A 24,613-nucleotide genomic window follows, 5' to 3' on the forward strand; every position below is an offset into this window, starting at 1 on the left:
CTACACAGACCTGGTGCTGCTGTTAAACACCTTATGGAGACTTATGAGATCAGTCCCATTCCTTTTTTATTATATCTATATTTTCAGATTTTGCTCCAGTTTGGGATTTTTTAAAACAGTGAAATCAAAAACACTTAACATACTTTAGTCCTGCTCTGACATTTAAACCCAAACTAAATATTTTTTCAGCTGACAGACCAGTTTGTGGTCTCACTTTAATGCACCACAGGCCAAACAACACACAAACTAACTACTACTACTAACTACACAACTGTTTTGGATAAAGGTGGGCAGGTGTGTCAGGGTGTCAGGGTGCCAGGGTGTGAGTCTGTCCCCGGGTCCAAAGCGGCGCCACACAGGGCTGACACGGAGCCACATAGGTAAAATGGATGAAGGTCAATATGAGGGGGGAGAGTCTGCCTCCCTGGTCATTGTGTGGGGGGAGGTAGTCATTACAGACTGACCGTTACGGTGACAAGCAGTGACACAGTGAGGCTTAACTCCAGGGAATTGGATGGTGGACAGACGACGGGATGTGCAAACGCTCTGTGTAACGTTGTACAAACGGCTGCATTGTTCTTTTTTTACTCTCTATACATTAAGTGGTTATGTGTGCACATGTGTGATTCTGTGGGTCACCGAGTGTGTGCGTGTGTATGTGTGTGTGTCCAGGCTAGATAGCACATATTTGCTAATCTGGAGGGGGTAGCTGGAGTAAGGGGGTGGGGTCAGAAGCCGAGGTCAGGTGTTAATTCACTGCTCCAAACTGGAGCATGCGAGCAGCAAAACCAGGGGAGACCTGCAAAATGCATCGATAAAAACCACAAGGATGCGATGGAGGTCCAGCGAGGTATCCGGCTCTGACTCTCCCCCTGCCGATTTCCTTCTCAGCTTTCAATTCGCTCTTTGCTTTCCTCTGGCCTGTCCTAAATTTCTCCTCTGATTCCGTCCATCCCCCCGCTCCACAGCCTCTCTCCTCTCCCCGGCCTGTCCAGCGCACGTCTCCTCCCCCAGCTGTTAGACCCCTAAGGTCAGTCAGTCTGCAGGGTCATCAGTCTGGGATGAAGCTGAACTTTGACCCTCAGCCCTTGATGTATTCCAACCACAAACCCGCAGACACACTCACATAATGGACATGTGTGCCCTCACAAGAGGCCTGTTTCATTGTGGTCATTTTTGATCAATTTATCACTTCTCTCCTGTCACTTATTGAGGTCCTGTCTGTGTCGTGTGTGTGGCTGCTCTGTGCGCTGACTGATCAGGTTAAGAGAGACAACGCCATTGACCATCGGATCTGTTGGGATGATTAATCCTACCGGCGTTTATCAGGTAATCGATACCGCGATGATCTGAACTGTCCATTGATTATGTCCAATAACCGCAATCAATACCTGACTATTTGTGCCATGAAAAATAAGCCCTCTCTTCCAAGGGGGAGATAAAACACACACACGCACGCACAGGCACAGGCACACACACACACCAGAAACCTTAAATCTAAGAAAAACCTTTTCACAAATTGCCCCGACTTCAGTTATTCGCAGTAAACTGGTCTGGATTTATAAAAATAGTTCTTGTCTAATTGTACCGAATAATACTGGTAAATTTTACTTTTGTACACATCTGGACATTTTCTGGACATGGAAAATTCATGTACACTGCAGTTACATGGAGTTGAAAACATAGTAAATAAATCAAGAGTGAAATAAAACTTGATTTGGATGAACAAACAAAGAAAATTGATGTAAATAAATATTTTCTGAATCTAATAATAATCTTATTTCCTCTGTGATGGGGCTGGAGTGTTGTGGGATAATATATTCCATACATTACGGTCACTGCTGCTCCCCTCTCGCCCCAAAAACGACGCGGCGTGCAACTGCAATCTCTCCACCTTAATTGACGAACTGGCCAGGCGACCTTTGACCCGCGGGTCATTACCGCATTGTGCAGCGGGGCCGCGGAGAGCTGCCGCGCCATTTGGGAGGGGAGCAGCGGGCAGAGAATGGATTCACCCGGCGCGGCCCCGCGGTGCTCCACGGTGATTGGAAACAGAAAATTCGACATTATACACAAACACATAAACACACACACACACACACACACACACACACACACACGATCTGCATGTGTGACTGAGCCCGTAACGCGCTTATAGATACGGAGCGACTACAGGTACATCTCAACGTGACGCATTAACGTGGCGGTGCGCGCGCTGTACGTGTCTGGTTCAAGTTGATAAGGTCACGTGGGCAGCGCGAGCTCATCTGTGAGCACAATAACACGCCGATAAGAACAATCTGCAACATATCACTGCGCGAGTTTTATAATCCATAATCCGCGTCTTTAATGGATATTAATCCTTATAAAGGTTACGTCATAAATAATATTCAATAATATCACTATGTACACTGTGATTTAATTCAAGTCAAGTCACCGTGAACTCTATTCTGAAACTGTGGTTTATTTAATTTATCATAAAACTCATTCAAAAGAGGAATAAAGCTGCTGTCCGCCCACTGAATAATAAACCTAAAGATCAATCTATTAACTTTCCACCTTTACATTTGTTTAACTTTCCTCCAGTCGATACACGACGCAAACAAACCGTTTAGCCTCTACAATGTTCGAGTATAAAACATAAAGTCATAGTTCTTCTTTAAGTTTATTTTATATTCGAACAGTTTCAGCAGCAGCCGACGCTTTCTCCCCTGAACGCCTCACAGAAGAACGCGTGATGTATTTACATGCATATAGAAAATGTCAATACTTCCGCCGGATATGAATCGTTTTAATGAAAAAAGATCGTAGACGACTGAGGTAGAATTAGTAAATGAGTAACGTGTCTCTGAGATGAGCTTCCTGTTTTTACTGGAGGTGAATAAAGTTTATAAATGTTGCTCAACTTGCTCACAAGAAGCGTTTCTTTATATTACAAACGTCACATTTCCAAACAGCCTGAAGGGAACAAAGCTGCAGATCATCGCTCGAGACTCTAAACTTAATATCAAACACTGACTTTACGTCATTGTTTTTATTTAAATAACATGCATATGTGATCCGTCTGTTTTAAAAGTGTAAAAAGGAAAATCATGGATAAATTTTGTTTAAATCCATCGTGGAATAAACAGAGAGAGTCGTCTTGAAATATCGATATATGCTAAATAATCTGCATTGACATTAACATATTCATATTCTGGTTACACGGAAACATTTACATCTTTAAGAGTTCTGATTATCGATTAACTAACTAGAATAATGCCAACAACAAAAAACTATATTTCTAATCTGACTTTAAATATCAATCTGTCTTTATTTTTATCAGCTAACGAAGAGGCAATTTTAACTGTAATTACGCAACACCACAGCTGTGTAAGATGTCACGCGCAGCTCTGTCTACATCGCTTTTAATAATGGGCTTTAATTTAATTTTCAGTCATATTTTAAGATCATTGTAGGCAACAAATTCAGTATATTTTAATATGTTTTTAGAATTTACAAATTGCCCGCAGGATTTGGGAATGGCGTATTGAACACACACACACACACACACACACACACACACACACACACACACACACACACACACACACACACACACACAGACTCACAGTGCTCACTGCATATACTATAGAAATTACTGAATGAAGCTATATCGATCTATGTTTGACGTCATTAAAGGATACAAGTTACACCTGATATTTTACAGCTTATATGAGAAATGGTCCACATTTTTGTAAAGCTACAAAGTCATACATTTTATCATTATGTAACTTCACTTGCAACTTGATTTCATTCATCGCAGCCACATGATGAAATTAATCAATATTCCTTTTTTACTCAATTGATCCCCATTTGTTTAAACAAGCTGGTGTTGCCATGGTGGTGCAAGTTTAAATGGACATGAATGAAAATGAAATGAAAAGTGCTTTTCTAGGGAAACAAAAACATATCTGCCTCATGTCCAGAACCCATGTCCATGGGCTCTTACTTCAACCACACACACACACACACACGCACACACACACACACAATTCCCAATATGCAGCAGCACCAGAGAAATTACTCAATAGTCTACATAAACTTTAGTGTGAAGCATTCTGTTCTGACCCCAAAACCATCTGGGGGACCTTTATGTAGAGTGGATGTCAGAGATTAAACACTGACATCTCCCATCAACACATTATGTTTGCAGGATGACGTCAGCTTCAGGTAAGGCAGCAGCATTGGTCACATGTTTGATTACAACAATCAGGACAACAATCAGGAAAATACCCAGAAAAATCAAATGTTTTGGATCAAATCCTGGTTTGCAATGAATCACAATGAATTGGAATGAAAACGGTGTGTGTGTGTGTGTCAGTATAATTCACTACACTGATGAACAAGCTTGAGCATTTAACACAACACAAGGCGGTTTAGCCACGGATCGATGCCCCCGCAGGAGCGTCATCCTCCGGCCGGCAGAGAGGCAGAGAGAGACCCAGCCGGGAGGAATCCACCGCCCCGCTCTCCCGCGCTCCTCTGCCGGCGTGAGCTCCCCGCGCTCGGCCTTATAAAGCCTCACAAATCCCCTCCTCTTAATTGATTTTCTCATAATTAACTCAGTCTGTCCATCGATTTCCCTTCGGCGGCGTATCAGCCCTCCGCCGTGCCGAGGTGTTGTTGGGCCATTCGCGGCCATCGGGATACCGACGAGCGAGTATCGACCTCATTGATTAAAAATCTCCGCACACGAGCTTATTGGGTCGTAAACCGCCGCGCTACAGGCTGAATCATGCACGTATTAAGACACAGGTGGCCTATTAACACCCGCCTGCACTTGGCCACTTACAGGCGCTGTTTCAAATCACACTTGGCCTTTAACAATTAAACCAAACAACAAAGAAGACGACTGACAACAAAACGATAATGGCCGTGAATGGAGTCAGCGGCTGCTGGTGTGTGTGCGTGTAATCAAATGTAAGCATCAGCAGTAATAACCACACACACACACACACACACACACACTCGCTTACACGTACACACACGCGCGAACAGGCAATCATCAGACACACTGTGTGTATAGGCAGATGAGGTGTAACAAGTGATTCCAGCATATCAGCATATATATATATACACACACATACACGCGGGCACACAACACAGACACGGAGATGAGGCTCGATCACATCCCGAGTCAAATGTTCCCGCGATGATGCAAACATGCAGAGCAGAGCCCGGAAGACACAACGCCATTCGCCCACGGAAAGCAAAGGAGCAAGGGAGGAGAGAGAGAGAGAGAGAGGTGGAGGTAGAGAGAGAGAGAGAGGTAGAGTCAGACAACGAGGGTTGCCCCCCGCGTGAATTAATTCCTCTCTAATCAATAAAGAAAGAGAGAGAGATATAAGACCACAGAGCCGCACAACCGAATCATTAGGACCGATCTTCCTCTGCACCCCCCCTCTCCCTCCCTGCCTCTTCCACTGCTGCTTTTTTTTCCGCGGGGAAAGCCGGGGCGAGCGGACCCGCGGCTCACACGGAACAAGAAAGCATGTCAGTTTGGAAAAAGAGGAGGAGAAAGAGGAAGAGGAGGAGGAGGAGTGAAGTGTATAGAAGGTGAAAAGACAGTGAGAAAGAAATGTGCAAAAAGAAGTTAAGTCTGTCAACGCAATCCTGCCCTCCTCCTCTTCCTCCCCCCTCTCTCTCTCTCGTCCTCCCGCCCTCCCTTGGCTTTATTTTCTTTCTCTCTTTTCTTTTTTTTGGGATGTGAAAATTTGTTTTTACCAGTGCTTCCATCGGTGAACGTCTCCATCCCCGCCATGCGAGCAGCCTGTCTGGACAAGAGAGGGATGGAGAGCAGAAAGATGGGGGAGAGAGAGTACAGAGGTGTGTGAGGGGGGGGGTGGGGGGGTGGGGGGGTGGGGGGGTGGGGGGGTGGGAGGGGGGGGCCAGTGAAAGGAGACCACGGACACAGAGTGTGTATTGGAAGGGGTGGGGGTCAGTATTAAACTGGGAAGTGGTTGGAGGAGATGGGGGGGGGGGGGGGGGGTTAGAGGTGAGGAGGGGGTGGGGGCATCTGGTTACACCCTAACCTTTCATGTGCCCCCCTCTCCCTCCCTCTCTCTCTCTCTTCGTGTCCCCCATTGTCCCTCTCTCTCTCTCTCTCCCCTTTCTCTCCATCCCTCACCCTCGACGCGTGTCTCTCAGCGGTTTCCATGGCGACCCGATGGCTGTGCTGCTGCTTGCTGCTGCTGAGGAGAGAGAGAGAGAGAGAGAGAAGCGCACGCATGAGAGAGGAAGCGAGGAGAGACGCTCGTTTTGAGGAGTGAAGGAGGGAGGAGACGAGGAAGAGTTGAAGGTAATTAATAAAACACAAGACAAACAAATAAACACAAATAAAATAAAAAAGAATTTTGAACAACAAAGAGCTCGAGTTGGTTGTGTTACGATTAAGACACAATAAACACGAGTTAAACGTTTCCATGGTGATCTTGATGTTGCTGTTGACGACTTTGGCTGCAAGATGTTTTTATTGATCTCTTGTGTAACATGTGATCGAATCCCCTACAACATCATAACCACATTAACCACGAACAAACCGAGTAAAAACGCTCCCCATGATTTAGACGGTGAATCTCGGGTGCGTCTATGTTCTGGCCGAGTTGATCTGACCTGACAGGTGATGGTGACATGTCACATAAGCAGCGGCAGCAGCAGCAGCAGCATCTGTCCTCTTTTAAATACGGGGCCTCTTCTAAATGAGGGCTTGGGTCTCAGTGCTGCCACCTGCAGGCCACAGGAGGCACAGCTCCTCCCGCTCAGCGTGGGCAGAGCTGCACTTGTGCTGCCCACAGTGACTGACACGGGGGTTCTGTTCTACACTGGGTCTGCATGCTGTTTGACAAGTCACTTACACCACAGCGAGTCTGACCTAACCTGTGTTTAAGCACAACGCATTCTGTTCCTTAAATGATCCAGTTTACATTTTTCATGAACTGGATTTGTTTCCCCAACAGTCCGCAATAAACAAATCTCAATTCCTGCAATTGAAAATCTATGTTCAAGTGCAGGTTTTCTCATCCTTTTCTTGTTTTCCTGCCGCCTATACTCACTTTACAACCACACACAGAGCTGCAGAGGTGCACTGAGGAGGAAAAGAACATTTTTTTTTTTAAGATCATCTAATCTAATTTTCCTTTCTCAATAAAAGCCTTAGAATTTCCCCCATCAGAGTAATGTACCATATGCTGCAGGGTACATACAATAACAGCGGCCCCAGTGGGCTGGCAGAGGGGCTATAGTGTCTATCAGCTTTAGATGACACGTTTCGATAGGGGACTGATTTAGTCCCTGGATACTGCGAGATGACTTGAGTCTCCATCCAATCAAGGAGGTGCGAAGAACACCTGCGGACAGCCGAATCAAGTCTACAGGAGGATGATGACCACTGTCCTGCCACACAACCAAACATTACATTTGCTTTTGTACCTCGATACAATTTGCACCAGGGAGCAGAAAAACCTACCTCAGACGCCTCGGCAAAGTGTTTAGAAACCACATTTTCGGTGTTCTATGAGACAAAAAGAGATGTTGTGTAATTTAGTGTCAGTCACTCCCTTCAGGTGACAGAAACAAGACATGACTGGTGAAATTGATTGATTCAAAAATGTGTTTTATTATTATTATTCCCACCGCTGGTCCCTGGCTGTCTGTCCCTCCGCCTCCCTGTATCTGCGCTCGGGCCACACAGCTCCCCCCCCTCCTCCGCCTGCTTCTTGGTCCCCCGCCAACTGCGTCTCCAACACCGCAACGCTGTCCTGCCGAGGCTCCATCACCATGGAAACAGGATCTTTGACCCCGTCTGTGCAATCCTTGACCTGGATGTAGATCAGGGAGGCATCAACCGAGCCCATTGGCCGAGAGCCGCTGCTGCAAGCCGAGGAAGGAAGGAAGGAAAGAAGGAAGGAGGGGTGATGGGACTCCTGGGGTCTGCACAAGCAAAATGGGCTAAAAGGAAGCTCTTAAAGGTTCAGAACCACTGCGACCCAGTCTGCGCCCACGCATCCCGCCTGATTGGACGATCCTGGAACAGAGGCATCTTTCCCTACTGATTTCCTGAGGATCCTGGGCCAGAGAGCAGGAGAGGATCAGTGCCACCTTCAGCTTTATGTGGGTTTATGTAGAGAACCAGAAGATACCGCTCCAGCTGTTTCAGCCCTTTTGCAGATTTGGAGAGTGACTAAGTAAATTTCACCATATCTGCACAAAATGGAGGTCCAAGTATTTCATCAGTATTTATATTTGAGTTGTTATTCTTCTGCTCCAGTACATTTCCCTGACAGCTGCAGTTACTCTAACAAATCAAAACCTTGCATTCTTCATCATGTTCTTGCTCCTGGGCCTCATTCTTTCTCTCCATCCTTGTTCCAATCTGTCCTTGACCTTCATTAGCTTCCCTCCCTCCACCTCCCCTTTCTTTTGCTTACGTCTGTCCTTCTATCTCCCCGTTTCTTCCACCTTCTATGTCATCCGTCCTTCTTTGCGTCTTCAACTGACCTGGAAGTATAAAAACAGAAGGTTATACAGAGTGAAACTTGCTTGACTTTGGATATTTTGGTGCATACATTCTTATCATCTGTTCACGTTTACCTGACATAAAGATTTAGTGAAGCGTTTGAGCACTTCCTCCTCCTCCTCCTCCTCCATCCCTTCCTTCCTTCCTCCACCTTTAGTGAATAAGGGACTGATTCCTCTGGGGGGGAGGACAGGCTGCGTCTTGTCCTTGGATGATATTTGTGTGCGCCGCTCTCTAGATATGTGTCCCAATTTCTCGGACAAACAAATCACGGTGGCAGGGTCGTCCGCGGGAAAAGGCAGCGTTCAGAGGAGGAGCGCGACGGCGGCGAATCTTTGAACCGGACCTCTGAAGTCCTGCAGACCATCCTCAGCAGACGCAGGGACTGGATCTCCTTCCCTTTGGGGTTGGGTGGAGGGATGGAGGGAGGGTCTGGGTGTGGTAAGAAGTGGCCCCCCCTTTCAAAAGCTCACTTTCCCCCCTAAAGGCAGGCCCGGGGCTCTTTGGCTGGCCATCAAACGGTGCATACTCAGACCGGGGCAGGAACGACCCCTGTCACGTCTCTCTCCTCCCAGGATTTGGTCTCTTTTCACTGCTCTCCACCACGACAAATCAATAATAGAAACTTCATGTAGGAACTCGGCAGCTTCTTGGCGGTAGGTGTGGACACACGCCAGGCTGAATAATCGTGGCATTTGTGTGTGTGTGTTTGTGAGTTTATTAGTTAAAAGGAGAGAAACCCCACAGGTGACCTTAACTTTGACGCACAGCTGCTCTTTGTTTGGCTCGTGTGGGAAACAGGATGAAAGTAACGCGTCTGTGCTCGCACACGACACAGCAATACACTCAAATCTACAAATACAATGTTAGGGTTAATGTAACACACACACACACACATATAATCTAATCACACCGGTTTGTCTAGGATGCGTTTGTGAACAGATTGTGCCTTTATCTCGCCTGCGATCATTAGGAAGCCAAATGTAACGGCAGTAAAGATTGCAAATAAAATATAGAATCAAAGCGTTTAGAAGCTGAAGCGCTGCACGTTTCTTTTATTGGGTTGGTGTGTGGTTTTTATCCACATCACTCACAGATCAATAAATGACTTAAACCCACAGTCTGGTTAATTCCTGCTCCAGTGCTTTTGCTTTTTATTTCTGAGTGAAACGGGGGAGAGAGAGAGAGAGAGAGACTCTTCAAAGTGTCCTTTAGCCCACATTTACATCATTTATTCATGCGGTTTAGGTATATGTGAACAGAGTGTTGGTCTTCATCAGTGGACGTAATTAGGTCCAAACAGGGTTATTGATAGCTAGAGATCCTCCATCTTATACCGCAGGCTCATCACTAAAGAATCAACGTGATCAGTGTTGGAATATTCACACAAACACCATCAGTCTACTAACGGCTGTCTGCCTCTAAGAAAATAGGAAAACAAACGGCTGCTGGCTATTGATTTGCACGTGTACAAATGTATCCCTTATTAAAATACATATAGATTTTCCTTTCTAAACAAGTGTGCCGAATAAAACGCTCCTTGTTTGATTTTGTCCTTTGGGAATCACGGCGGCCTCCCAGATCGGCAGGAGGCAGACAGGAATTTGGGGTTACGCAGCTGAATGACAGATAAATGGAATGTCACAAACAACATGGACCTTTCATTAAATACATTCAAGGTGATATAGATGTATTGATTTGGATTTTCCACAATAGAACGGTGCGGTGTTGCCAAATTCTTAAGCCAAAATCCATCAGGGAATGGTTGTTGGCTTGTAAACAAACATCGTCTTTTACTATTTTACTGGCTGCAAAGATGGGAAACTAATTGGATTCGTAAATTCCAGATGGCTCAGTGAGAAATGTTACATTGTTCCCCAACATCAGTGCTCAGGACCACAGTGAGTCGGCTTCATTAGTTAAGCCTCAGATCTGAACTGAGACGGAGGTGTGGTCTCGCCCCTCAGACAAACCTCAGGGTCACAAAATCCCTGATCAGCTAAATCCCTGACTATGTTCATTTGATAACCAGTGCTGTGTTTCATGTACTTGAACCAAAAGATGAATTTAGCATTTTGTGGACAGTACTTGCAGGAAAAGGGTTAAGCTTTGGATTCCATATTCATTTGGAAGGAAATTTTGATGTCGTGTTTGAAAAGAGAAAATCATTGAAGTGAGCAGCTTCAATCCAACAAACGTTTTATTTTGTACCAGAAATCCTTCGAAATACATTAAGAATTGCCAAAAGTAACCGTGCACAGCTTCTTCAACAGAAAACGCTCTCCGAAATTATTACTAATATTTTTTTTACTTCTATGTACAGTACAAACACACATTTATAAATCTATATCACAAAATGACAAAAAGTAAAGATGTAAGGATGTAAAGATGTAAGGATGTAAAGATGTAAGGATGTAAAGATGTGTCCCTGTCCGTCCCCCTGTCCAGCCTGGTCCTGTGGAGCTCTGCGCCTCAGACAGCAGTGAGCAGACGGCCTGCTTAAGTCGAGCTGGTATGAGAGGACTTAGACTGAGGGGCCTTATTGATCGTCTTCTATGAGTGAAGTCCAGGCATTAGTTCCAGCAGGGTGAGTAGACAGTTGTCCATGAGCCACTCTACTGGGCCTACAGAGCAGGGCTGAGTGGAGCTGGGATGTGCACTTTTGATTTTGATCTCCCCAACATCACTTCTATTGAGCGACGCACTGTCCTGTGCCTTTACTTGCTGAGAGAAGCACTTGCTGAGGCCTGTAGCTGGAGGCCCCGGATACAGGCTCGCCGCTGCTTTATCCCGCTCGCTGTTGACAAGCTTGTGATGATGGATCTTCCATGGTCCACTGAGGCCCAGCTCTAATCATTGCTGTCATCTTCTGCCAACCGCTATGTCCACTGACCACAGCAATCATGAGTTGGGTTATCGTGGCACACAGGGCCGGGACTCCCAGTGTTTCTTATCTAAGGTGTGTGTGTGTGTGTGTGTGTGTGTGTGTGTGTGTGTGAGAGAGAGTACCGGGCTCGGCAGGACCAAAGTTGGACGCAAGGGCGAACTCTTCCATCTGTGCTCAAGTTCTCCCGACTTGAAAAGACCAAAGCAAACTTTTCTCAGCTATTTACTGTGTTCTTTAAATATCTTTAAATAATCAATAACAGACACTGATCATTACTCAACGAGTCGATCGCTTTAAGGAAACCCAAACAAACACCTTAGAGGGCCAGCATGCTTTGTTGAGCACATGAGTCTAATCGTATTTGATAATTTCAGGAGTCACGTGAAGGCGTTAGCTCCGATACAAGCACCTGAGTCTGTGTTTTGTCTTTGTTGCTGTTTGACTCAAACTGATGTGGTTCTGAGGGGCTCACCTCTGGATCTTCTGGGAAAGAGCTGCTCATTTTCTGCTGTCTCCGAAGTGCGAGTGGAGACGTGGACACGGTTCCCAGGTTGATCCTTTCTTTCGTGCTCTTGTCCTACAAAGCAGCGCCTGTGCCTGAATCCAAAAGAAGAGCAATCAGTTTTATTATTGCTGTTTCAATCCTGTAACAGAAGCCCATTAGGCACACAAACAAGTCATGTAGGTTCTGCCATCTAGTGGTTATTAAAGGCATTGCATCAAAACCATAAAGAGAACTAACAATGCATAGCAATTCACACAGAAACATATAATTGTACAATTGTTTGACCTAGAGCCAGTTTTCCTTTGAGCCCACACAGCCCAGTGTGTCTGCTGAGTACTCACCATTAACGGATGACATCATTTTGCGAGCCCTCAGCAGCCTCCGGCCCTGCTCGTAGTCGTCCTGGTCCACGCTGATCAGGAGCTGGACACCTTCTGAGCCTGCTGCCATCCTCAGGGAGTCGGTAATAAAGACGCCCTTCAGAGCCTCCAGCAGGGCCCCGCTCAGGTAGTCCCCCCAGAAGGCCTCCAGGTTGTCCAGCTCCGTGAACTTGATATCGCAGACGATGGAGCCCAGGTCTCTGGCACGCAGCAGAGAGTTGGCTTGACTGAACAACTCAAACTGTCGCTCCAGGGGCTGCTGCTTAAGGGAGGAGACGCCACCGCGAAGGGCCGACTCGTGTTCCAGGTACTCCGCCCGGACGCGGAGACGGACATCTGATGAAGGAGGGAGGAGGAGGAAGAGGGGGCAGCGGTGGGAAAGGGCAGGAGCAAAGGGTGGAGCGATGGTTGTGATGAGGATAGGAGAGAGGAGGGGAAGGGAGAGGGAACGTGGGGATAAGTGTAAGAAGAGGCAGGTTATGGAAAGAGTGAAGCAGTGTGAATAGAGGAAGAACGTAAATAGAAGAAGAAACACAGAAGGAGAAGGAGGGATAGAGAAGTCAGAACAAAAAGAGGAGAAGACAAAATAATCAGTCAGCTCTTTAGTTGAGGTAATGTCTGAGTCCTGAGGTTCACACTGGACACTGGCAGGCAGGAAGCTGACTGACTGCTCTGGGAAGCAGCATCAAAATATTTCAGGATATTTTCCATTTTGTTGAGATTCAGACAAGACAGCGAATAGGGATTTGACATTTTGGAGCATCGAGAGGAATATTCAGTGATGTCATCCATTAAAGCTCGTTTCAGTTCGGGGCCCAGCCTCAGCCCAATTTAAACTCAAGTGGGCCGGATCAGTTAACTCATAGCATAATAAGCTATACATGGATGACTCCGAGTTTCTCTTTATTTTAGTGCAAAGAGGTAATTTCAGCAATAAACAATAATAACAGTAAGGTATATATAAAACAACTTGTCAAGATCTAGAAATGATTTTAAATGTACATACGTTTCCACATCTGTGTAGTAATGTGAAGTGAACCGACTCACTATCCATGGATAACTCCAAACAAGGCTTGGAGGAACAGAGAGTTTAACTCTGCCTGGACACTTACTATTTGCTTTCACTGACAACAATACAGAAGAGAAATAACAATAATGAATAATAATGTGCTTGCTATATGGAGAGAAATGAAAAAGAAAAAATAAATAAGAGAAGTAAAAGGCAAAATATTCAAAGACATTTCCAGAGCAAACACAGCATTTACTGAAAAGAACCAAAGATGGAAATGAACGTAGAAAAGCGATTAGGATACTGCTGTGAAAGCTGGGGAGAGCAAATCAATCAAGAATATGGATTTGGGAAGATGGTAAGGCACAGAAAGCCGTTCACAGACGCAGATTACATGAAACAATCATTTTCTAAAATATCCTAGAATCTATCCTCGGAAATCCCCTTGGTTAAACGCTGATCTGACGCTGATGTGGAAACACTGCATTTTAATGGCGGGATGCCGTCACTTCACAGGTCACAAAGTCAACATGCGTTATGGGAAATGTAGTTCACGTACAATGTACGCTTAAAAGCGGCATAAACGTTTATTTTGCTCTCGCGGGCCACATGAAATGACTTGGCGGGCAGGATTCGGCCCGCGGGCCCTGAGTTTGACACCTGTGCATTAAAGCGTTAGGTTGAGCTGGATAGGAAGGAAGGGATGCTGGTGAATATTCAGAGTGACACTGATCTGCCAGATTGATTTAGCCAAACCATTTCTCCTTTAGCGTTAGAAAAGCATCCAAATGAACTCCAATCTGTTGAGGAGTTAAGCGAATCTGATTGCGGGCGTAATGAAGGCGACTTAGCCACATCGGAGAGCTTAAAACCCCGGAGAGGCTTTTTGTTTCCTGCACAGCTTTTGAAAAGGGAAAGTCACATTGGTTCAGATCAAAACACAATTAAGGCTGCCAACAGATAGCTGCTGGAGCTCCACAGACACAAGATTGGCGGTCATGCAACAGCACGGCGAGAAAAGGTCAGAGGATACATACTGTACTGAGCACGGGCACCGCTGAGATCGTCCCCCGTGTCATTATTCCACAGCTCAGAGTGGAAACCAGCTGCTGACGACTCGGCTGCAACAAAAATCCATCTCTCCCACTCCAACTGCTTTTCCAGAGCGATACAGCATTTACCACCAATGACATCTATTTCACTGTAACATTGACACGGGTTTGTCACTGGGAAGATTGCTCAGAAAAAAAAAAAAAAAAGCCTTCTTGAGAGGTTTCAAAGCCATTACTCATTATTCTGTACTTCACTTTGGTTTGTAAGGCTCAGCCAAACCAAGACAGCCTCCACTGTCCACATGAGACTTTACCATCTCCTTAGAGACGCCACTCATCCAAACATCATTAACATCAAGGAGAAGCTGTGTGTTTTACAAGTGGAGCGTTTTTCAGAGCCGGAGGTACTGTGTGTGTGTGTGTGTGTGTGTGTATACAGCACACATCTATGACTCTTAACAGGGACAGAGCTAATGATCAGTAAAGGCAGGAGGACAATTTAATGGAACAAACTTGAGATGGTTCGATGGCTGAAACTCAGAAATGTCTCTGGTTCCGGCTGAGGCGTCACGTCTTCTCTCCCACCGTTCATATTCGTTCGGGGCTATGGGGGATATCTAAAGACTCGGGAGGGATAAACTTTGGAAAATGCCAACATTAGAAATGCAAATGTTGAATTAGGGCATTGATTTTGCATCTCTTAACATTTGTAAGCGTGCCGAAACCAAACATTGGCTTTCGCTTCCGCGCTTCATGAGGTTGTAATGAGGAAATGAGGAGAAACAGCTACTGCATAACAGAGAGGATTCATCAAGTCTGGAGTTGAGGAACATTGAACAGGAGATCTTACAGCCTTATGTATACAATTACAGCTAAACATTCAGGCGCAGGAGGAGGAGAGAACTCTACTTCACATGAACACAAAGGTATTGGTTTCCCTTGCTGATGCATTATGATACAAGAATATGAAACACGATTAAGTACTTAGACGGTCATTTGTAATAAAATCCAGACATACGATAGGGAAACGGTGATCTATACGTGATACTATAATATTTGAACTGGTAAATGAATCAGAGCCAATAAATAGAGATGTAAGTGATCTATGTTGTCATACCTTTGAAAGTCTTTGCAGCATGTAGCAGGATGTGTTTATTGAAGAGTAACCATCACATTCTGTACAGTAAACAATCTTACAAATGAGGCGCCTCTTTAACTTCTGCATTATTAAACAATATTGTATATGGAGGTAGTGAAATATGAACTTAAAGCACAGTTAACAGTTTGACCTGTGGGCTGGGCTGTGATAAAAACACCTGCCCCCTTCCTGCAATTACTGACAGTATGGATGGCGTTGGTGTGTGCCGTCCCGTTCCGTAGTGAGGCGGATGGAGGCAGAGATAGTGGCTGGGAGCAGGAGGCCATTTAAAAAAGGCACAGAAACACAGGGGAGAGTCATTTTGTTAGGGTTACAGAGCACTTCACGCTTCATCAGACTCAGAGACATCCACTTAGACAGGACATTAGGAAGCACAGCTTTCATTTTCTCCCCTTTAAACACCGGGACCCATTCGGCTTCCTCCATCTCGCACAGCCAAAAAAAAAAAAAAAAAAAAAAAAAAAAGTTTAAGTACCCATTTACGAGGAGTCACTTGGCACGGAGAGCTTCAACTCTTTATCGATCCGTTTTTCTGCTGAACGACTGACCAAGAGAGTGGAGAGTTAGGGGAGCACTGAGGGACGGGCGGGCAAACAGAACTCTCTCTCTCTCTCTTGCCCTCCCTCCCTCTCTCTCTCTCTCCCCCCTTAGACACAAATCGCTCTTTGTACCATTTTGCGTAGTTTGAGCATTGAGTGTTCGTTCTCTCCCTCTCATGTGTGTGTGTGAGGGTAGTGCTTTCGTGAAACACAGGTTGATCTGTTTAGAACTGCTAGAGAAGAGACAAGAGAGAAGAGGGAGGAGACAAGCACAGGTTGGGTTGGTTGGATATCTGTTGATGGGGTTATTTTGCTTTTTCTCTTTCAACAACAAGCAGCAGGCACAGAACTCATTTCTACTGACTGTGATGAGGGGTTGAGGCAGGGATGCAGCTGGTGGAACCGTGGATCCAGAACACAACAGGCTTACCTTGACCAGAACCCTGACCCGAACCCATCACTCTATGCCCCGACCGCAGCATTCTAAAGGGGTGGACACATTCAGAACGAAGCAAAGCCCTGCTGAGCTGCACTTACAAACGCCTTATGGGCCCTTTGTAACAGCAGTTGTCACTGTCAGAATGTAATTGAGACACTTCAGTGGAAACGATCTGAGGGATGAATCATGACCAGGTAAGAGGGTATTGGGGTGTATGTGTGTGTGTGTGTGTGTGTGTGTGTGTGTGTGTGGATGCTAGACGGGCCAGCGTTCGCACTGAACCGCTCTATCCATCTCTGCTCCCCTGGTGACAAACGTGCAGCCGGAGCTGGGGCGGGGGCACAGAGATGAGGTACAGAGCGGGAGGGTCAGCGTGGCAGAGCGAGCGCTGGTGGGTTATTTTCCTCAGAGCTGCCCGGCCAGGTCAGAGTTACACAGCAGCTGCTTTAGATTCAGTGAGAGGGAGCAGAGGATCAGATCAGAGCGTCTGCGCCCTGCGTTTGGCTGATCTGAGGTTTGATTTGGCCGCATTGGATGAACTCACTTTACAATTTGTGGAAAAGTGGGACATAACATAAAGAACAAGGGCAATAAAGGCTTTTAAATTAATATGAGACCATTACATGGATGTTGGACCTGATTTGATGGAGGATCTTTAAATTACAAACTGGGTAATGACAATTGCGGGGCTTTAAGCATTCTGTGACCTTCAATCAAATCACTATAACGGCCAAATCACCATCATCTGCAGCCACGTTTAAGGAAAAAGGTCCAATCAGTTCCACCAGAGGTCAAAACCAAAGTCACTTCAATAAACATGCTGGAGGAAAAGGATTCAGAGCAAACGGTCAGAATAATGACTCTGCCATTCCATTGATCCCAAGGTTGAATTGTTCGGATGCCATCTTTAAATGTCAGGCGAGGAACGTTATCAAACATCAGCAGGACAGTTTGTTGAAAGTAACTTCTGTTTCTTGAAGGGGTGAGGGTGGGGGGGGGGGGGGGCATTTTACACACACACATAGGCATTGCATACAGAGCATCATGGCAGCACGGCCCGGTTTACCTTAGGCACAGGCCCAGACTGGTGAGAGAGCACGTGATGTGAGCGGAACACACTGCGGCGTGTGTGAGCTTGTGTTCTTTTTTTTTGTTTTGTTCCTCATCCTCCCCCTCTCCTCGAGTCACAAGGCTGAGTCAACCTGGTGGGTGGGGAGGGAATCAAACATGGACAAACATGTTTACAGTCACAGGTACATCACGCTCAGCCTGAGCAGCATTCAGTGGGAGAGGACGTTCTAGCTCCTGGTTACGACGGGGACATCTACAGAAATGGGTTTATAGCTGGCGTGAATGATCAAGCAAAGCGTCACACTGAAGGCAGCTGTTGAAAGCTGAATGCCAGCTCCATTAGGGTTACCATGAGAGCGACCAGCATCGATCTGCAGTGAAAGGAAGGCAGCGGCACGTCTCCAACAGGACGTCGATAATTGCTTAAGTGCCGTAGCTTTCCCATCGGGGTTTGATTAACTGTTACAAAACAGCTGATCAAGATCATTTAACAGGAAGGTTTGCGGGTTTGTGACAACTTCCCCTCAGGCTTGAACATTAAGCACAACAAGGGCTGCATCTAGTGGTGAGTGGACGACTTGAATCACAATATGGACAGAAGGACCTGAGACAACCTACGTAATCCATCAGGTTACACAAAGGGTGAAATAAGGGAGGGGGGCGGGGAGGAGAGGGTCTGAAGAGGGAAGGATGCATGTTGTTAGGAAATGAAGGCAGTTCAGCAAAGGCGTCAAGTCTCAGCATGATGATGATGACAGAGGGATGAGCAGCACAAGCAGCAGCAGGAGGAGGAGGAGGAATGAGACCGTTTAGCCAAGGAGGAGACGGCCGACCACTTCTGAGATTGCATGGCGTGTTTGAGCAAGAGAGCAGCTGATTGAATACATGATGTTGCTTTGAGTTAATCCCCATTTGTGATATCTTAGAGAGCTTAGTCAGCGACCTTCTGTGCAGATATGTGCAGTTCTTAAGGCAAAATGAAGATCTTAGTTTGGTGCGGTCTCATTTTAGTGCACAGCAGTTTGCTCAGGCACAGATTTGCTGGCGTCTCACATGCGTGCTTACATTCACAACAGAATGAAATAAATACAAATCAAAACGTCCAGAGGCAAAACTGAATGTTTGTGACACAGTTGAGTTTTCTACTTCAGTCCTGTGCGGTCCCATTGGCTTTCAGAGGGCCTCACACATCACACACGCAAGCAAGGGGAAATGAGAACATGAAACTTGTTTGTCCGGCTCTTTGTGCTTTGGATCTGCTGGTTGTATGAGTGTATTTTCATCTAACAGTGTCTCCTGTACACAATGACCCAAATTAGACTAGTTACCCCAAAAGTCAACTTAAGGCCAGATAAAGCACAACAAATACTTTTTCAAACATGTCAGCTGGTGGAAATATTGAGCCTTTCTGAGGTACGGTGGAGTTCAGAGGACTGGGTCAGAATATTAAAGAGACAAACTAAGCATGAAATAAAATGAAAGGAAACTGGGGATGAAGATGGAACCTCATGATCAGTTAGAGGATGAAACAGCAGACAGGAAGACAGGAAGTGATGCAGCAGCTGCTCTTACCGCAGGACTCTCTGTATGGCGGCTGCGGGAGCGGCTGGTAGTCCGGACGGTTGGCTCTCTTGGGCCTGCGGCTCCAGCCGTTGCCCCTCTTCTTCCGCCTCCTCCTGTTGCCTTGTTCATGCATGGGAGGGTAAATACCTGAAAGGACAATCATGCACTTAAGAAGAGAAACAAGTGTGTGGCTCCTTTCTACCTTATTTCAGCCTTCAACACCTTCCTCCTCCCTTTTGAATAACGGCTGCTGCTCTATAAACGTTTCTAACGGCTGATAGGAGAGTCGCATATTTAAGATTTATCACCAGATGTTGACCAAATTTTGAGTCAGACTTATCTGTCCACTTACCATTTCTGAAGTGCTGTGTGAGGCTTGGCACAGGTAGATTAGTCTGTCTGCAGCTGTGTCTCATCCCAGAGTGGCACATCAGGTCTCGCTTCTCTATTCTGTACTTTTGTCCAAATCTTTCTGGAGAGACTGAGAAGTATGAAAAGTGTTACAATTTAATCATTTGATTCTGACAGCATAATACTTGCTCACCAGAGAGAGAGAGAGAGAGAGAGAGAGAGAGAGAGAGAGAGAGAGAGAGAGAGAGAGAGAGAGAGAGAGAGAGAGAGCGGCACAAGACAAAGCTGTCAGCGTGATCTCACAACCTGACACTAAGCACCCATCAAGTGATCTCACCTGTCCTCCTTCTCTTGCGGGACACTAAAGGTAGTAAATCGTGACGGGTGAGGACCCTCAGTAGCTCAAGCAGAGGCTCCAGGTTGCCCTCACTAATGTATCCTCGCTTCTCAAGGTCCAGCAGCAGCTCAACACCACCCTTGGGCTTGTGTGAGACCACAAAGGGATTTGGGGATCCACAGGGTTGAACCCGCCTCCAGGTACTGAGCAGTTCAGGACTTGGTGACACACCCAAGTCCCCTGGATTGCCTTCACATGGTGCAACTGTCCAGCCTGCTGGGTCCAAAGGGTGCTGTATTGGACAGGTTTCACCCAAAAAGAGAGAGAGCACCTCAATGTCCGTCTCCGTCAGCTGGGAACCAACTACTTCAAAGACGTCATGGAGAGACAGCATGCCGTAGTAGTTGAGGCAATCTGTTTCATCCCAGTAAGCCGAGTCCCCGAGAGGAAAGTCTGAGCGATGAACTGCGGCCATGTTCAGGGACCAAGTTCAGGCAAGACTGAGCACACAAACAAACAAAGTTTAAGAGCAGGAAATGACAGCTCAGTGATGGAAAGAGGATTATACATTATACTGATGAATTATGATAAGAAATATGTCCTTGTCAACATTTTAGTTTTTCTTAAACAAACGCTACTGAGATTATTATTATGATTATTGATTTGCAAGCAGAAATTTAGAATAGCAAGTTAAGTTTTTATAGAAGTGAGTCATTAGTCTAATAATAACAAAATGGGAGTTTTAGGGTGGAATCTTCCTGAACTAGTTCCAGAAGTAAAATTGACTTGGTGGAAACTTTTCTGCCAACACCCACCACAGACACGACGCAACGAAGGAAAACATGTGTTATTAGTTCTAAATTTGTCATGAGGGGAATGTGGATAAACTACTTTGTGATGATACTAGTGGAAACTTTGAGTGTGACTTGTTTAGTTTGACTAGCTTGATAGCAAACAGAGGCGAAGCCAGCAGAAAGTAGCGAGGAGCAGGCTGAGCTACTGTAGCTAATGAATGGGAGCAAACATACCTCTGCTCTCCTCTCGGTCAGCTCGACACCTTCTGCGGCCAAAATGAGTCGTGTTGTTGTTTCAAGCTGATAAAAGAGGACAACGAGCCGAAAGTTCACGTCGCTCTGTGTCCAAACGCCCCACAGCAGCAACAAGCAGCACCGGTGGCAATTATGTAACCGGTCACGTTTCTTTAAGGGGAAAACAAACAAGCGTAAACTATTTTCAACTTACAACAGCCGTTTAACAAAACAGAAACAACTACTAGCGCCATTTTTACTGTATTAAAACATTTGACATATAAAATGTTTACCGAAAACTGACCGAGGCGAAGTAGACGCAGATTTGCGCTGAGGTAGCTCTTTTTACTTACTACTAATAAGATTGTTGGCTGACATTGAAGTTTAACACAGGCAGGTGGGTCGATTCCGTGTTCACCAGAACTGGCCGTCGACACTTAAATGTGTTTGTAAAGTGACACGTAAACGCCTCACGACTCTCTCACTTCTCTCTTCTAAACGCTGAATCTGACAACAAGGAACAACGCCGGCCAGCACAACAACACGGTGAGAACCGACCAATCACAGCGCTCGGTTTATACATGACGTCACATCCACGCCTAACTGCCACGAGATGTCAAATGTTTTTCTTATTACATATCAAGCAGTCTATCCACAGGTAAAATGTTTCTAAGGCATTTATATTTTATTATACTATATTTATTATCAACGCTTACACAAGACATTGTGACTCAATATTTAATAATTAGGTGTTGCACTAGCTGTAATTATAAGAAAATGATCATAGTTTAAAATCCCATAATACGCTGGGCCAAAAGATCCCCCAAATGAATAACGATTGAACAAATGTTGTGGGCTTCCATGTAACCATGACCTCTTTCCATATAAAGTTATTAAAATTCGTAATTTTCAGTGAATATCTTAATTTGACTGTTTTCATGCTTGCAAGCGTTTGTGTGTGTATGCAAAACAAAGTGAGGTAAAATGACGGGCACTTCCATTTGCCGTCAGCAGATGGTGGTGTTTCCACCTACACAACAGGAAGTGAAGTAAAGCTCCACATCACATCCGCGGACCGAGCAACAGCAACAGAGCCGCGACACAAAGCCATACTTTAGCTGTGAGTAAATTTGGATAAAAGATGAAGATCGTCACCTCACATATATGATAAGGGAAACATGACGTAATCATCAGCTGGGTGTAAAGACTTGTGAATTTAAAACACCGCCTGTAATAGAGTGAATGTGTTAGCGGTAGAGCAAACCAGGCTAACTAAGACGGTATTTCACAGAACCAGAACAAGTTGTTCTCAATCCTACAGATTCTTGTGTTTTTACTTGCGTTTAACGGATTTCAACGAAAGTAGAGCGCTAAGGTACGCCCGTTTCTGGCTCTCAGCAGTAGTCTGAGTATTCGCTGTGTGTGTGTTTGTAGTGATGTGGCAGGGACCAAGCCCTTGTTGCTCTGTTGGCTTTAACACATTCCATGACATAAACACAGTAGGCTGAGCTTCAAACTCCTAACCTCTATGAGCGACAAACTGCTGACTCCACTGCTTTTACAGTTGCTATGCTGCCTTGCTTTGTTTTCATGGCCCCAGAGCAGCAATTATTAATCACTGATGTCAATACATTTGCCTCAACGCCTTCAGTAATGACCCAATGTATCACACTCTTGTATTCTGGCAGTGTGTAGATGTCATCTGGAGCTCCTAAGGGAGAGAACTGCCTTGTAGACATGGACAGCAAGGCGGGAGATCTGTTTGGTGCCGATACTGCTCATCCAACTGGCACAGGAGGAGCTGGAATCCTGGCAAAGTAAGACATATATTATTGTTGTTATTATGAGAATGCTAAACACAAAACTGATCTGTTACAGTTACCGATCCTGTCTCATACATGAAGCTCTGTGTCTGTCTTGTGTCCCAGGCTCTGGCTCCCTAAAGGGATGTCACCAAGTATGGCTAAAGAGTGGTTTGAGCGGCGCCGCCTGTCCATTCGCCCCTGGGCCGGCTTTGTGGACCAGCGCAAGTTCTCGAAACCTCGCAACTTTGGGGAGCTGTGTCAGCGGATGGTGAAGAATGTGGAGGTTTACAACAGCAACTATACCTTCATCTTCATGGGTCTCATACTGTACTGCATGTAAGCACAAACAGGAGGGCAAATTAGAGAAACATGATGAGTCATGTTTGCATTAGATTAAAACTATTGATTTCATTTCCCCACCCTCAGTATCAGCTCTCCCATGCTGCTGATCGCCTTGGCCGTGTACGTCGGTGCCTTCTACATCATCCACCTCAAGTCCCTGGAGTCCAAACTGGTTGTTTTTGGTGCGTAAAATCATAATGTTTGATTACGATGTCGTAGATTGAAATAAGCATGAACAGAATTCTCCAAACATGACATCATACTCCGAACCGTTACTTGTAATGAAGTGTATTCTGATCACCAGGTAAGGAGCTGACGGTCCCTCACCAGATGAGTCTGGCTGGAGGCATCTCTCTGCCTGTGTTCTGGTTGGCCGGAGCTGGAGCTGCAGTCTTTTGGGTTCTGGGTAAGCAAAGCATCATTTTGTGAACTTGTACAACATGTGACTGAATCAATTAGAAAGATACAAAAGTAAGCTCACATGAACATAAATCCTACCTCACATGCTTCACTCATTTTGCACCTAAATGCCAGACAAAACCTAACAGCATATTTTCATTATTATGTATTATTATGACTATTTCTACACTTATTATGTTGGTGTACATGCCACTGATTTTGCTGCTCCTTGTTGTTTCCCTCTCCTTCCCCCCTGCATCTCTGTGACGCCTCGTCTCCTCTCAGGAGCGACGTTGTTTGTCATCGGCACTCACGCTGCTTTCCGTGAGCTGGAGGGATCCGACATAGACGAGCTTCTCATGGAGCCTGTGTGAGGAGAACTGCGGATCCAGGGAGGGTTGAGCAAAACCTGGTCTTAGATCTGTTGCTTAGCTAAGTTCACTGGCTGTATTCCTGTTTAAAATGTTTGCCTATATTCCTGGAATGCGCCTCGTCTTGCCTCTTGAAGTAGTTGTTACAAACCGTGGAGCTCTTTCAGAATTAATTCATACAAAGCATTCCAAACACAATAACTTCTTTTTTAAGTACATTTAAGCACAATATCATTCAGTCCATTTGCCTTTCTCTCTACATGTATGTATATATATATACAGTATGTACACACACACACACACACACACACACACACACACACACTTCATACATATTAAACCGGGGATGACTCCGATTTGTGTCAAATGGCAGTCAGGGAATGCAAAACTCTTCTATATTGCTAATATTCTATATGCACAAAGATCATAATACTAATCTGCTCCAAAGGGGGGAAGTGCCATCAAAATTTTTCAAAATAGAGTAAGTCTTATAATGATCACGCATGAGACTAAATGTTTTACTCAAGAGAATACCAGTACTGTAGTAGTGGTACTTTGCCTGCCATATCCTGTTGATCTAATACAATAATATGGTACGTTGATGATAATCTGCATCTTTATCAGTTATTGTTTTAAATCGCAAGGTCATTGTATAAAACTCAAACTCCTTTTTTGTTTTACATTTCATTCTAGGTTTTTTTGTATTTTAATAAAAGGAAGTGCAATAAACTCCTGATGTAAGCATCGCTTGTCTCTGTGCTGTTGACCTTGAGATGTCCAGTTCTGTAGAATTGTGGTTATTTAGTTGCGTTCAGTCAA

General features: G+C 45.3%; 2 protein-coding genes across 5 annotated transcripts; one reads left to right on the plus strand and one right to left on the minus strand.

Annotated features, from left to right (window-relative positions):
• Positions 1–10,813: 10,813 nt before the first annotated feature.
• On the minus strand, positions 10,814–21,417 carry dedd1 (death effector domain-containing 1). 3 transcript variants are annotated; one of them, XM_076152621.1, is made up of 7 exons: positions 21,231–21,417; positions 20,878–21,048; positions 19,850–20,349; positions 19,514–19,642; positions 19,171–19,308; positions 12,291–12,665; positions 10,814–12,041 (listed from the first exon to the last, which is right to left on the minus strand). In XM_076152621.1, the coding sequence occupies exons 3-7, from the start codon at positions 20,322–20,324 to the stop codon at positions 12,022–12,024; spliced, it is 1,137 nt and encodes a 378-aa protein (XP_076008736.1). In that variant the 5' UTR covers positions 20,325–20,349; positions 20,878–21,048; positions 21,231–21,417; the 3' UTR covers positions 10,814–12,021. The 3 variants fall into 3 exon arrangements, with proteins under 3 accessions (XP_076008736.1, XP_076008737.1, XP_076008738.1); XM_076152622.1 differs by having other exon boundaries at positions 21,171–21,417; XM_076152623.1 differs by lacking the exon at positions 20,878–21,048.
• A 474-nt stretch (positions 21,418–21,891) lies between these two features.
• rabac1 (Rab acceptor 1 (prenylated)) lies at positions 21,892–24,540 on the plus strand. Of its 2 annotated transcripts, none has more exons than XM_076152766.1 (6): positions 21,892–21,997; positions 22,566–22,694; positions 22,806–23,018; positions 23,109–23,206; positions 23,329–23,430; positions 23,709–24,540. In XM_076152766.1, the coding sequence occupies exons 2-6, from the start codon at positions 22,573–22,575 to the stop codon at positions 23,795–23,797; spliced, it is 624 nt and encodes a 207-aa protein (XP_076008881.1). In that variant the 5' UTR covers positions 21,892–21,997; positions 22,566–22,572; the 3' UTR covers positions 23,798–24,540. The 2 variants fall into 2 exon arrangements, with proteins under 2 accessions (XP_076008881.1, XP_076008882.1); XM_076152767.1 differs by lacking the exon at positions 21,892–21,997 and adding an exon at positions 22,004–22,252.
• The last annotated feature ends 73 nt before the right edge of the window (positions 24,541–24,613 follow it).

Source organism: Genypterus blacodes, unplaced genomic scaffold, assembly GCF_046128005.1.
Source record: "Genypterus blacodes isolate CSIRO-AG114 ecotype Tasmania unplaced genomic scaffold, CSIRO-AGI_Gbla_v1 ptg000057l_1, whole genome shotgun sequence".
Taxonomy (NCBI): domain Eukaryota; kingdom Metazoa; phylum Chordata; class Actinopteri; order Ophidiiformes; family Ophidiidae; genus Genypterus; species Genypterus blacodes.

What these genes read in the sequence shown, in the direction of transcription:
- dedd1 (XM_076152623.1), bottom strand. Translation starts at nt 20,324, where the DNA reads ATGGCCGCAGTTCATCGCTCAGACTTTCCTCTCGGGGACTCGGCTTAC. An exon ending in CACACAGCACTTCAGAAATG is followed by an intron (nt 19,309 to 19,513) that starts GTAAGTGGACAG and finishes TTGTCCTTTCAG; the next exon opens with GTATTTACCCTCCCATGCAT. An exon ending in GCCATACAGAGAGTCCTGCG is followed by an intron (nt 12,666 to 19,170) that starts GTAAGAGCAGCT and finishes CTCCTTCATCAG; the next exon opens with ATGTCCGTCTCCGCGTCCGG.
- rabac1 (XM_076152766.1), top strand. Translation starts at nt 22,573, where the DNA reads ATGTCATCTGGAGCTCCTAAGGGAGAGAACTGCCTTGTAGACATGGAC. An exon ending in GGAGCTGGAATCCTGGCAAA is followed by an intron (nt 22,695 to 22,805) that starts GTAAGACATATA and finishes CTTGTGTCCCAG; the next exon opens with GCTCTGGCTCCCTAAAGGGA. An exon ending in GTCCAAACTGGTTGTTTTTG is followed by an intron (nt 23,207 to 23,328) that starts GTGCGTAAAATC and finishes TCTGATCACCAG; the next exon opens with GTAAGGAGCTGACGGTCCCT.